This window comes from Pseudophryne corroboree, chromosome 3 (assembly GCF_028390025.1).
Source record: "Pseudophryne corroboree isolate aPseCor3 chromosome 3, aPseCor3.hap2, whole genome shotgun sequence".
In the NCBI taxonomy this organism is placed as follows: Eukaryota; Metazoa; Chordata; class Amphibia; order Anura; family Myobatrachidae; genus Pseudophryne; species Pseudophryne corroboree.
In genome coordinates, this window is record NC_086446.1 from 424,680,935 (window position 1) to 424,694,993 (window position 14,059).

Consider the following 14,059-nt stretch of genomic DNA (forward strand, 5'->3'; position numbering starts at 1 on the left):
ACAAGCTGGAATTCGAAGAGGTGCCTCCTCGCCGTTTTTTCAAATCGGCCCTACCGTCTTCCCCCCTAGAGAGGGAGATAGTGTTAAATGCAATACAAAAATTGTATCTTCAGCAAGTGGTGGTCGAGGTTCCCCTCCTTCAACAGGGAAGGGGTACTTATTCGACCATGTTTGTGGTTCCGAAACCGGACGGTTCGGTCAGACCCATATTGAATTTAAAATCTCTGAACCTATACTTGAAGAGGTTCAAGTTCAAGATGGAATCGCTAAGAGCGGTCATCGCCAGCCTGGAAGGGGGGGATTTTATGGTGTCACTGGACATAAAGGATGCGTACCTTCATGTCCCCATTTATCCACCTCATCAGGCGTACCTAAGATTTGCGATACAGGACTGTCATTACCAATTTCAGACGTTGCCGTTTGGTCTCTCAACGGCTCCGAGGATTTTCACCAAGGTAATGGCGGAAATTATGGTGCTCCTGCGCAAGCAGGGTGTCACAATTATCCCGTACTTGGACGATCTCCTCATAAAAGCGAGATCAAGAGAGCAGTTGCTGAACAGCGTATCTCTTTCACTGAAAGTGTTACAACAACACGGCTGGATTCTCAATATCCCAAAGTCGCAGTAGGTTCCTACGACTCATCTGCCTTTCTTGGGCATGATTCTGGACACGACCCAGAAAAGGGTTTATCTTCCGATAGAAAAAGCCCAGGAACTTATGACTCTGGTCAGGAACCTTTTGAAATCAAGACAGGTGTCCGTGCATCATTGCACTCAAGTCCTGGGAAAGATGGTGGCCTCATACGAGACCATTCCCTTTGGCAGGTTCCATGCGAGGACTTTCCAATGGGATCTGTTGGACAAGTGGTCCGGATCACATCTACAGATGCATCGGTTGATCACCCTGTCCCCCAGGGCCAGGGTGTCGCTCCTGTGGTGGCTGCACAGTGCTCACCTTCTCGAGGGCCGCAGATTCGGCATTCAGGATTGGATCCTGGTGACCACGGACGCAAGCCTCCGAGGTTGGGGAGCAGTCACATAGGGAAGAAATTTCCAGGGTCTTTGGTCAAGTCAAGAGACTTGTCTGCACATCAACATCCTGGAACTAAGGGCCATATACAATGCCCTACGTCAAGCGGAGGCCTTACTTCGCGATCAACCAGTTCTGATCCAGTCAGACAACATCACCGCAGTGGCTCATGTAAACCGCCAAGGCGGCACAAGGAGCAGAGCGGCAATGGCGGAAGCTACCAGGATTCTTCGCTGGGCGGAGAATCATGTAAGCGCACTGTCAGCAGTGTTCATTCCGGGAGTGGACAACTGGGAAGCAGACTTCCTCAGCAGACACGACCTACACCTGGGAGAGTGGGGACTTCATCCAGAAGTCTTCGCACAGATTGTGAGTCGGTGGGAACTGCCACAGATAGACATGATGGCGTCCCGCCTCAACAAAAAGCTACAGAGGTATCGCGCCAGGTCCAGAGACCCTCAGGCAGTAGCGGTAGACGCCCTTGTGACACCGTGGGTGTTCCGGTCCGTCTATGTATTTCCTCCTCTTCCTCTCATACCCAAGGTGTTGAGAATAGTAAGAAGAAAAGGAGTGAGAACAATCCTCGTTGTTCCAGATTGGCCACGACGCACCTGGTGTCCAGATCTGCAGGAAATGCTCACGGAAGATCCGTGGCCTCTTCCTCTAAGGCAGGACCTGTTGCAACAGGGACCCTGTCTGTTCCAAGACTTACCGCGGCTGCGTTTGACGGCATGGCGGTTGAACGCCGAATCCTAGCGGAAAAAGGTATTTCGGTTGAGGTTATCTCTACGCTGATAAAAGCTAGGAAGGAAGTAACAGCAAAACATTATCACCGTATATGGCGAAGATATGTTTCTTGGTGTGAAGCCAGGAATGCTCCTACGGAAGAATTCCATCTGGGCCGTTTTCTTCACTTCCTACAAACTGGAGTGGATTTGGGCCTTAAATTAGGCTCCATTAAGGTCCAGATTTCGGCCCTATCCATTTTCTTTCAAAAAGAATTGGCTTCTCTCCCAGAAGTTCAGACTTTTGTTAAGGGAGTACTGCATATTCAGCCTCCGTTTGTGCCTCCGGTGGTGCCTTGGGACCTTAATGTGGTCTTGGACTTCCTAAAGTCACACTGGTTTGAACCACTGAAAACGGTGGAGTTGAAATATCTCACTTGGAAGGTGGTCATGTTATTAGCCCTGGCTTCGGCTAGGCGAGTGTCGGAATTAGCGGCTTTATCACATAAAAGCCCCTATCTGGTTTTCCATATGGATAGAGTGGAATTGCGGACACGTCCTCAGTTCCTGCCAAAAGTGGTTTCATCCTTTCATATGAACCAACCTATTGTGGTGCCTGTGGCTACACGGGATTTAGAGGATTCCGAGTCCCTTGATGTGGTCAGGGCTTTGAAAATTTATGTAGCCAGGACGGCTAGAGTCCGAAAAACAGAAGCACTGTTTGTTCTGTATGCAGCCAACAAGCTTGGCGGCCCTGCTTCAAAGCAGACTCTTGCTCGCTGGATCTGTATCACGATTCAGCAGGCGCATTCTACGGCAGGATTGCCGTTACCTAAATCGATCAAGGCCCAATCCACTAGGAAAGTGGGCTCTTCTTGGGCGGCTGCCCGAGGGGTCTCGGCACTACAGCTGTGTCGAGCTGCTACTTGGTCGGGTACAAACACCTTTGCAAAATTCTATAAGTTTGATACCCTGGCTGAGGAGGACCTCATGTTTGCTCAATCGGTGCTGCAGAGTCATCCGCACTCTCCCGCCCGTTTGGGAGCTTTGGTATAATCCCCATGGTCCTTACGGAGTCCCCAGCATCCTCTAGGATGTTAGAGAAAATAAGATTTTACTTACCGGTAAATCTATTTCTCGTAGTCCGTAGAGGATGCTGGGCGCCCGTCCTAAGTGCGGACTTCTTCTGCAATACTTGTATATAATTATTGCTTCAATAAGGGTTACGTTATTGTTGCATCGGGCGTGAACTGATGCTATGTTATTGCCATACTGTTTACTGGATTGTTATCACAAGTTATATGGTGTGATTGGTGTGGCTGGTATGAATCTTGCCCTTGGATTAACAAAAATCCTTTCCTCGTACTGTCCATCTCCTCTGGGCACAGTTCTCTAACTGAGGTCTGGAGGAGGGGCAAAGAGGGAGGAGCCAGTACACACCAGGAACTAAATTCTTTCTTAAAGTGCCCATGTCTCCTGCGGAGCCCGTCTCTCCCCATGGTCCTTACGGAGTCCCCAGCATCCTCTACGGACTACGATTAATAGATTTACCGGTAAGTAAAATCTTATTATTATATTTAATACATTTATACATTTACTGGGAATACACTGAGTGTCCGTTGGTGTTATACCACACTTTCCTTTTACTAAATTAGAGGTATATTTACTAAAGTGCGGGTTTTCAGAAGTGATGTTGCCCATAGCAACCAATCAGATTCTACTTATTTTTCTAGCACTTTCTACAAGATAATAGCTAGATACTGATTAGTTGCTATGGGCAACATCTCCAATTCTGAAAACCTGCACTTTAGTAAATATACCCCTTAGGCTTTAAGTGTACAAATGGGACAAGTTTTGCACAGGTGGAAAAAGGAACTAGGTTCGGGAACTAAGGGACTTGACCAACCATTAAAGAGGACATGCAGAGAACAGGGACCCTTTATAAGAGGTGACAGGGGTGTGTGGAGGACCACCAACATTGATTTGATAATCTTAGTGTAGTTTCCATAGACACAAACCAAACACCCAGGTTCATCCATGATCCTACTCCAAAAAGTGTGGGATTGAGCACTCAGCCAGGGGAGTCCACTATATACCTATGGACCAGTCCAACACTGGCCTTAGGGCTGACACTGTAAATGTCTTCAATCTTTCACATAGTTTTTATTTAGGAATGTCAGTCCTCACCCTTTAAGTCACAATCCTCACCCTTTCAGTACAAAACAATTTGTATCAGTTTACACTGCACATTTAGTACAGAATTAGCACTATGGGGGTCATTCTGAGTTGATCGCATGCTGCAAATTTTTGCAGCCCGTGCGATCAACTAGACGACGCCTATCGGAGAGTGTTTTTTTGCATAGCAAAGCTGCTATCGCTTGTGCAGCGCTGCTATGCAAAAAAAGTTTTGAATTGACGTCAGACATCCTCAAAACGCCTGGACACACCTGCGTTCGCCGCACCACTCCCAGAAAATGGTCAGTTGACGCCCCGGAATGCCTTCCTCTTGTAAATATTCTTGCGGTCGCCGCCGCATTCTTCGCAACAACGCGCCTGCGCAATGCGGCCATAGCGCATGCACAGTTCCGACCCAATCGCGCGGTTGCGACGAAGCGCAGCGTGCGATTGGGTTGGAATGACCCCCTTTGCAAGACACTGACACAGATATTTCTGTGTCATCTTTTTCTTGGTCCTTGATTAAAATACCAAATTGCTCACTATCCCACAACTCAGCTGGTCATGGGGTTTGTTCAGGATTGTTAGCAGACCAAAAAAGTTAGCCATTAGGCAAAACCATGTGCACTGCAGGGGGGGCAGATATAACATGTGCAGAGAGAGTTAGATTTGGGTGGGTTATTGTGTTTCTGTGCAGGGTAAATACTGGCTGCTTTATTTCTACACTGCAATTTAGATTTAAGTTTGAACACACCCACCCAAATCTAACTCTCTCTGCACATGTTATATCTGCCTCCGCTGCAGTGCACATGGTTTTGCTAAATGGCCCTCATTCCGAGTTGATCGCTAGCTGCCGTTGTTCGCTGCGTAGTGATCATTTTAAAAAAAACAGCTAAACTGCGCATGTGTATGAACCGCAATGCGCACATGCGGCGTACGGGTACAAAGAGCATTGTGGGTTTGCACAGGTTCTAGCGACGCTTTCAGTCGCACTGGCGGTCGCAAGGAGATTGACTGGAAGTGGGAGTTTCTGGGTGGCAACTGACCGTTTTCTGGGAGTGTTTGGGAAAACGCAGGCGTGGCCGGGAGTTTGCTGGGTGGGTATCTGACGTCATTACCGTGTCATTCGTCGCAGCAATCATCGCACAGAATAAGTAACTACAGGGCTGGTCTTGTTCTACACAGAATGTGTTTGCAGCAGCTCTGCTGCACAGACGTTCGCACTCCTGCAAAGCGAAAATACACTCCCCCGTGGGCGGCGACAATGCGTTTGCACGGCTGCTAAAAACAGCTAGTGAGCGATCAACTCGGAATGACGGCCAATGGGGGTAATTCAGAGTTGATCGCAGCAGCAAATTTGTTAGCCGTTGGGCAAAACCATGTGCACTGCAGAGGAGGCAGATATAACATGTACAGAGAGAGTTAGATTTGGGTGGGTTATACTATTTCTGTGTAGGGTAAATACTGTCTGCTTTATTTTTACACCGCAATTTAGATTTCAGTTTGAACACACCCCCACCCACATCTTACTCTCTCTGCACAGGTTATATCTGCCCCCCCCCCCCCTGCAGTGCACATGGGGGGTATTCTGACCCGTTCGCTCACTGCGTTTTAACGCAGCAGAGCGAACGGGTCCCTACTGCGCATGTGCCGAAGGCCGTAGCAGGGATGCGATCGCCTCTGCCTGATTGACAGGCAGAGGTGATCGCTGGGCGGGAGGGGGCGGAACGGTGGCGTTTGGCCGCCATTTCATAGGTTTGGTCCGGCCAACGCAGGCGTGGCCGGACCGAATGGGGGGTGGCCCACAGCGGCTGTGTGACGTCACACGCAGTCGCTGCGGGCCGGGGAGCGATGAATAGCTCCCGGCCAGCACGCTAAAGCTGCGCTGGCCGGTAGCTACTCTTGAATTGCAAAGGCATTGCCGCTGTGCGATGCCTTTGCACTTCTGCGAGGGGGGACTGGACTGACATGCGGTGCGGACTAGCCCTGTGCGGGGCGTCCCCCCTCATGTCAGGGAAGAAGTTCGTAGCTGTGCTAAATTTAGCACAGCCACGATCAACTCAGAATGACCCCCATGGTGTTGCCCAACTGCTAACAAATTTGCTGCTGCGATTAACTCTGAATTACCCCCAATATCTACAATTATACAACATAACATGCAGAGGCTGGCCCCGGCCCCTGTTGATTCAACTCCCTCCATTCCTGAATTGCCCTTAAGTTTTCATATACGGCTACTACAAAATTAACTGCTCGCCCTATCCATGTAGCCAGCAGTGATGTAACAGCCAGTGGAAGTGATTACAAGCTAAATACACAACAAATTTAATTAAATAACATATTTTATTAATGATGTTGGGGTCCTTTTAACCTCTATCTAACCTTATCAACTCCTTCACCCAGAACTTTCCCTTACATTTTCTACATATGATGTCCATGAAAGTCCTTGACAACTTTGCTTCCTGGCTTCTTCACTTCCTCTCTTCTGACAATACCTCCACTATAGTAAGTGATTTCAACATCCCAATTGATATCCCTACAAAATCCCCTGCCTCTATACTCCTTAACCTCACATCTTGGCTTGGTCTCTCCCAGTGGACCTCCTCACGCTCCAATGTGAATGGCAGCTCACTTGACCTGGACTTGACAGGGCAGCCGCAGTGCTCCTCAAACACAGTGGTAGGGGATGATGCTTCCTCCCCAAAGCAGCTCACACTTGGTGAAAACTCTCCTGATGTCGCAGTCCTCTCTTTTGTCGCAGAAAATCATGTTTCTCCAGTGGCCTCTGATGAGCTCCATAAGGAAGTGAAAATGCTGACTTCTTAGGGTTACAGTGCTGCTTATATACTGTTCTGTGCCTTGACATTTCACGAGAACTTTAGTCAGAGATTGCAGTTCCCAACCAGTCAGATTGTGTCTACTCTACCTATGCACTGCACAGCCATAAATGTATTACACACCCCTGGTACATTAATGACTTTCATAAGCACTGGTCATGTGTGACAGCTGGCCATTGGTGGACTACAATTTGTCAGCCCGTTTCTCATGCACAGTACTCTAGATGAGGATGTTATTTATGAGAACATATTGTTAAGCGACAGAGCCAATGAATTAGGTCAGTAAAATTGTGTACAGTTAGGGAAGTACTGAAAATTGGAAGTACTTGTGGCGAAGATTGAAAAAAAATCTGTCTTAGAAAAAAATAAATGCCTTTAACTTCAATGCAATAGCCTTCCTGGAAAAATAATGGAATTGTAGAACATTGTGTTCACAGTACACCAATGCACTTGTAGCTACAGCCTTCTTTGCTTTTAATTATTGAGAGCCCTCTTGGTAGACTGCACTAAGAAGACCCCTGTGTGATACATACTGTACCAAGGGTATGTAAAGCATCCTACTAATCTTCTGAAAAGCTATAACAATAGTCTATGGAGCAGGATCATACAAGGTCAGGTTCAGCTGGCTGAGTCTCTTTTTTTTTTTTTTTCTTGGCTTCCTAAGATTAAGACGCCATGTTTGTTGACATCTTTTTTGGCAGCTCAGATACATGCTGTATTCCACTGAGGATTTACGCAGTCACATCTCTTTGAAATAGCTGTAGCCTCCAGCTAATCACAGATAAAGTGATTTGCATAATTTCAGAACTATTTGAAGCCATCATACATGCTAAATAACTCAGAATATCCCCCTTATCTGATTGGACACACTTAATAAGTATTCGATTTCAAACCACAGCATCCGTACATTATTCATAGACTCTAAGGGTAAGATCCTGTTATATGATGCGTAACATAACTTTCTTGCAAGCAACATACCCTCAGTGTGACCAGGACAAGAAGGCATGTGGGCAGTGAGAATTGTAATGGGATATCTAGCATGTAAGGACAAAATGGTTAATACTAGATTACATGATTATATGATGGAGTAAAAGTACAAAGAGGGACCCGTCTGTTACAGTTAGACCCAACACTAAATTAAAATGGGCAAAGTACAGAGATACTGTACCAAAACAAAAAGTAAGTGCAGCGAAAATTCCAATGACATATTTCTAAAGTACGAACTGACAAAAGCCTCCAAGACCCCGCTGTTTAATAATACTGTCTGTTTTTCCCTCGGCTGCTTTGAAGTGGGATGGAAATGAGCTGTTACTGCTCACGGCATCTCTGCTGGGAGATTAACCGCTATTAGGATGCTGGATCTTTTAAAGGCAAATAGGCCTCTGATCAAAGCGGTGTTCCCAATTAACCGCTCATTACCTGTCTATTCCTATATAAAGGATCTAGCTTCAATAAACAAAACACTCAGCCAGCCAGGCCTGGTCGTCTGTGCTCATCTACAGCACCCATTAACCAGTTTGTAGCCAGTGAGGCTGATAACAAAGAGTAGAGTAGAGGGCAGGAAGTATGGAAAGAGAAACATGCACTGTTCAGTTGGAGAACATTCAGTATAATTACTACTGGTCAGCGCAACATCATGCAGAGGTGAAAGACTATAAAACATTTCAATTTATGTAGACAGCTGGTACAAGGATACTGTTATTAGTGGAAGGAAACAGTGTTGGTACATTATTATTAATGCAATGAAACTCCACATGTCATCATCAGGTTTATATACTATATTCAATATAACTTACTTTTTAAAATTCAATATTTGCATGATACAGTATATTGGTGGTGTGGTAAAATAACCATTTAAGAATCTAACTTCTCTGTGATCACCACACCAGGGCCGTAGAAAGATTGCCGGGCCCCGGTAAAGTCGGGGGGAAGTAGCCTAATCACAGAGGTGTGCCCCCTTTTAAAAAATTATTATTTTAATTAATTTGTGTGCCATGGAGCATCGCCGATCTAAACAGGAGGGGTGCTGTGAGCCAAACATCCAGGTGAGATCCGGTGAGGGTGAGAGGCATGATTTGTGGTCATCTCACATGCTGGGGGCTGCCCAGCACAGGACAAGGCCACTCAGCATGTGTGGTGCTGCCTCATGATGCGTTGACCCCTGGCAGCGCAGTCTGGCTGCATTGTTAGGCGGTCTGCCAAAAACTTTTTTTATCAGGGCGGCTGTGTGTCTCGTCTTGCAGCTGCCCGGCAGTGGCAAACTGTGCGGTGGGCCACAGCAGCGCCCCTGAATGAGCTCCTAAGTACCTGATTCTAAGTCAGATTTATCTCTATGCATGGGTGCAAACAGCGAGTGTTCTCAACAGTGCATGTGCAGATGTGAATTATGCAGGTTTACGCATCTCTGTCCTGTCCCGACGGAACTTGACAAGATCTGTTTTTCCATGAAATTGGGCATTTTGGGGCAACAACTAGGAGGCGACAATGCCTGTTCACCAAACCACCATGACTTTGGTAGAGTCATGTAGTGGATGCGTATCTAAAGCTCTGTGCCATTCTGAGTCTTGCATATGGAGAAAGGGAGCCTGTTACTGGCAGATCACTTGCACCAGGCATGGGGCTGGTACAAGTGCCACTAGTAACAAAGATGGCTGCGGTGGCTAGCATAAAATGAATGAGCGGCATGGCTTCCCGCTTGCACATGCATAACCACTCCCCCCTCCTCCTAGGATTAGACCTACAGCATTAGCTTCTGCGGATAAATTAAATACAGACACAAATGCAACAAATGACTACTTTTTTAAATAAAATGCAAACATCCATGGACTTCTTTATTAAAAAATCAAATGGGAATTTACTTTCCTGCCACGCACTGACTGCTAATATCAAATGAATAAAGCAAATAGATTGCAGTAGCCACATTGGGAGGAATCAAGATGCACTCAGCCAATGAGAAGCATCTGCCATTCATCATCATCTTCATCACCAAAGCATATTTTGTAGCAGAAATAGAGCACCTGAAAGCAAAGATGGACTGTAGAACGGGTTCAGTATGGTATGCCGGCGGCCGGGCTCCCGGCGGCCAGCATACCGGCGCCGGGAGCCCGACCGCCAGCTTACCGACAGTGTGGCGAATGCAAATGAGCCCCTTGCGGGCTCGCTGCGCTCGCCACGCTGCGGGCACGGTATTTTAGTCTCCCTCCAGGGGGGTTGTTGGCCCCCACGAGGGAGAATAAGTGGTTGTATGCCGGCTGTCGGGATTCCGGCGCCGGTATACTGTGCGCCGGGATCCCGTCAGTCGCAATACTGAAGACCACCCCTGTAGAACAACCTCAGCATCCCTCTGTACATGTGCATGTAAAAAGAGCGTGGCCACAACTTTTGTGGTGTGCACTGATTCAGGGGTGTGACCTTATAGAACGCCGCCCATCTAAGCCATCCAAGCAGAGCATCAGAAGGCAGAGGCGCTTGTCTAGGTTTTCAGTCTGAACCAGCCCAGGAGGCAGAGGCAGAACTCTGGGAGGCAACGGAGTCATCTGCCGCCGGGCTCCTGCTCTGAAGGGGGGCACCTCTCCTCCCATTCTGTGACACCATTGAATTAAGTTAATTGATATCTGCCCCTGTCTTTTCAGTGGCCGACTTCCTCATTGGTCCCTGCACCTTACAAATCACACCCTCTTTACTATACTGAATATACACATTTTACAAGTGTCATACCCAGGATTAGAACCCACGACCTGTTACACTGGAAGCAGTCACCTTACTGATGAAGCTGTTTGCTCCTGTATAGGAAATATGAAAATTCTAACTATATGAAGATACTTCTCTGACAATTACACGTAACTTTATATAGTTAGAATTCTCATGCTTCCTGTACAGGAGCAAATAACTCCATCAGTAAAGTGTCTGCTGTCAGTGTAACAGGTCATGGGTTCTAATCATGGGTATGACTGCTAAGAATTGTGTGATTTAAAATAAATGTATAAATACAGTATATACATTTTTTTCAGAACACTCCACACGCATACACACACACACACACACACACACACACACACACACACACACACACACACACACACACTTATTTATCTTAATATTGGAAATAGGGGGGCACCAATATTTATCTTGCCTCCGGGCATCTGGGACGAACTTACGCCACTGCCAGGAGGCCATTGGCCCTTATGGCATTTGCCAAAAAGGTCAAATGACCAGTCTTGCCCTGCCTGCAAGTGATTCACCTGCTTCCAGGCACATAGTAATTGTTCTTGTGGTTTGCATGGAATACGTTTGCATGAACATCCACTTATTTTACTTAGCCAATGCTTTCATGCTTCCTCACACCCGCATATTCAGTAAAATCAATACCTCTGGATACTTTTTACAGCAAATTCCAAGGTTGAAGCATTACTACTAAAGATAACGCCAGGCAACAAACTGAAACTACTACAGTCGCACTAGAATATACATAGAAATTTGCTTATGCCAAACCTCCATCATCAAAGGCATGTGTGATCCTGGTATATTTTCCAATTGAGTCACTGCTAGCAACAATGCTTTTTCTGCCTCCCCCTGCGTCTTTGTCAAGGCATGGTGGTGTGTGACATGGTGTTGCCTTAAATACCTAACAGAGTTCACTTCCTGTCATTTCAAATATACAGGAAGTGGATCACAAATTAACAGAAAGAAACATACTGGGAAGGTTTGTTGCTAACTTGGTCTTCGTACAGCACATACCTTCCCACATAGCTGTCCCAAATCAATTAAATAAACTATATATAAAAACAACATTGGGAAATACACTAAAAAGGATTACTGCATTGGGATCCTAGGGTTCCAGTAGTCAAGGGTCACAGTGCTAATCATTCTAGTACACAGGTTCTCAAACTCGGTCCTCATGACCCCACACGGTCCATGTTTTGCAAGTCACCTGTAGATTTTTAAAATGTGACAGTTGGTGATACACAGTGCAGCTGCTGGGTGACAAGGAAAACGTGAACCATGTGGGGTCCTGAGGACCGAGTTTGAGAACCACTGTTCTAGTATGAACCTTGGCCCTCATTCCGAGTTGTTCGCTCGCTAGCTGCTTTTAGCAGCATTGCACACGCTAAGCCGCCGCCCTCTGGGAGTGTATCTTAGCATAGCAGAATTGCGAACGAAAGATTAGCAGAATTGCGAATAGAAATTTTTTAGCAGTTTCTGAGTAGCTCCAGACTTACTCCTACATTGCGATCAGTTCAGTCAGTTTCGTTCCTGGTTTGACGTCACAAACACACCCAGCGTTCGCCCAGACACTCCCCCGTTTCTTCAGACACTCCCGCATTTTTCACAGAAACGCCAGCGTTTTTGCGCACACTCCCAGAAAACGGCCAGTTTCCGCCCAGAAACACCCACTTCCTGTCAATCACACTACGATCACCAGAACGATGAAAAAGCTTTGTTATGCTGTGAGTAAAATACCTAACTTTTGTGTAAAATAACTAAGCGCATGCGCTCTGCGAACCTTGCGCATGCGCAGTAAGCGACTAATCGCAGTATAGCGAAAATCGGCAACGAGCGAACAACTCAGAATGACCCCCCTTGTCTGTTCCTTATACAGTAGATAATTGTTGAACTATTATTTCCCATGTTTTGAGGGTAATTTGTACTGTTTTTCTGTGATTGGAATAAAATAACCACTTATGTTTGATAAAAAAAACTTCATCTGTAAACCTATAAAATTAGGGAATATTTTGTTCTTCACTTTTTATAATAGATGACATTTATCGACTAAGGATATATTTGATTGTATCAAAATAGCTATTTTTTATGTAATAACCATCACAGGTATTTAATTTTGTGAATCTCTATTGTCTAGCACCCAAAAAATCACCCATCCCTCCTCTTCATGACTATACATTCTACATCGTGTTCAATGACTATAAAACTATTAGGAGAACTTGACAAGTCACTTTGCCATAAACATGAGGGGAAGGCAAGCCCACACTGAGCATCTATCAGTAAGGGGATGAAAGTTAAAAGGGAGTAATTGATCCATTACAATGAATACAGACCCAACATTTCTTAAATACTTCTTGCTATTGAATTAATGTTCTGTCCTGAAATAATGCAGAAGCATTTAATATTATTCAGTACCAGTTCCACCATATAAAAAGTCATATGTAACATTATCCAACCCCCTTGTCCAAACTGGCTAATTAGTCACTACCTCTCATCATAATTGGCAACAGTTCAGAGCAAAGTATGCCACTCGTCATGTGCCCCTCTGCTAGTGAAAACCAAGGTAAATCATACAGTTTGTCCATACTCTCGCAGGTAGCCAGCTTTAGAACAGCCAGTACCAGTAGATAAATGTAGAAGTACCTAGCCTCCCAAAGGTATGCCTGCTCTACACTGCTGAAAGCTTTGATGCATGTACTTTCATATTGCACATTACATGCAGTAACATCTGCCATGAAGTCAGTGTTTCTTTTATCTTTATTTTGCATTTACTTTTTGATTAAAACAGTCATAATTTTGGGTGCAAAATTCAATGAAAAGAGCCACCTACAGTTGCCCATGGCAGTCTATGTTTATGAGCAGTCTGTAATGTAGAAAGCAACGTTCTGCGATGAAGCTTTTCAGTAATATTTACGATGTCCTGCCTTTGAGTTTGGGAGCACTATATCTTTGTGGATGACAGTAAGACACTTTTAACACTGTCCAACTCAGTCTGTCTATACTTTAGCCTCTTTAAATGACATGAAGATGTCAGGCACTACCTGCTAACCTGACAGAAGCAGTATGGGGTTAGTAGTACTATTGCCTGACATGTGAGATGGCACTTGTTGATCATTGTAAAATATATGAAGGAAATACACATCTCATAACTATACCATCACCAAATCACATCTGTAGGAAGTTTGTGTCCTACATTCAAATGCTTTTTGTTTTCCAGGCGCTGCCTGAGGGTCAGACAGCATCCTGGGATACAGCAAAGGAGGATGAGAACCGTAACAAGAACAGATATGGCAACATTATTTCATGTGAGTGTGACCCTGAATCATTGTGGGCCTAATTCATTATCAAACCCATTGCTCCCTTTGCCTTTGTACCTTTCATGGAAAACACTGCTAAAAAGAGAACAGTAAATAAAAAACGTTTACCCAATTCTACCATGCTATTGTGTAACTACTTTGGTACATGTTGGGGTAGATGCATCATCGCTTGGAGAGTGATAAAACGGAGAAAGAAAAAGTGCCAGCCAATCAGGGCCTAACTGCCATGTCACATGCTGTGTTTGAAAAAATGGCAG

The 14,059-nt window shown here is 45.6% G+C and overlaps 1 protein-coding gene across 12 annotated transcripts in view; it reads left to right on the forward strand.

Annotated features, from left to right (window-relative positions):
* Positions 1–14,059, forward strand: part of PTPRT (protein tyrosine phosphatase receptor type T) — a 458,515-nt gene that overhangs the window by 421,782 nt on the left and 22,674 nt on the right. For all 12 annotated transcript variants that reach the window (XM_063960280.1, XM_063960277.1, XM_063960271.1 and 9 more), the window contains one exon: positions 13,703–13,790. In XM_063960280.1, coding sequence (XP_063816350.1) covers positions 13,703–13,790 — 88 coding nt within the window. The remainder of the gene's footprint in view (positions 1–13,702; positions 13,791–14,059) is intronic.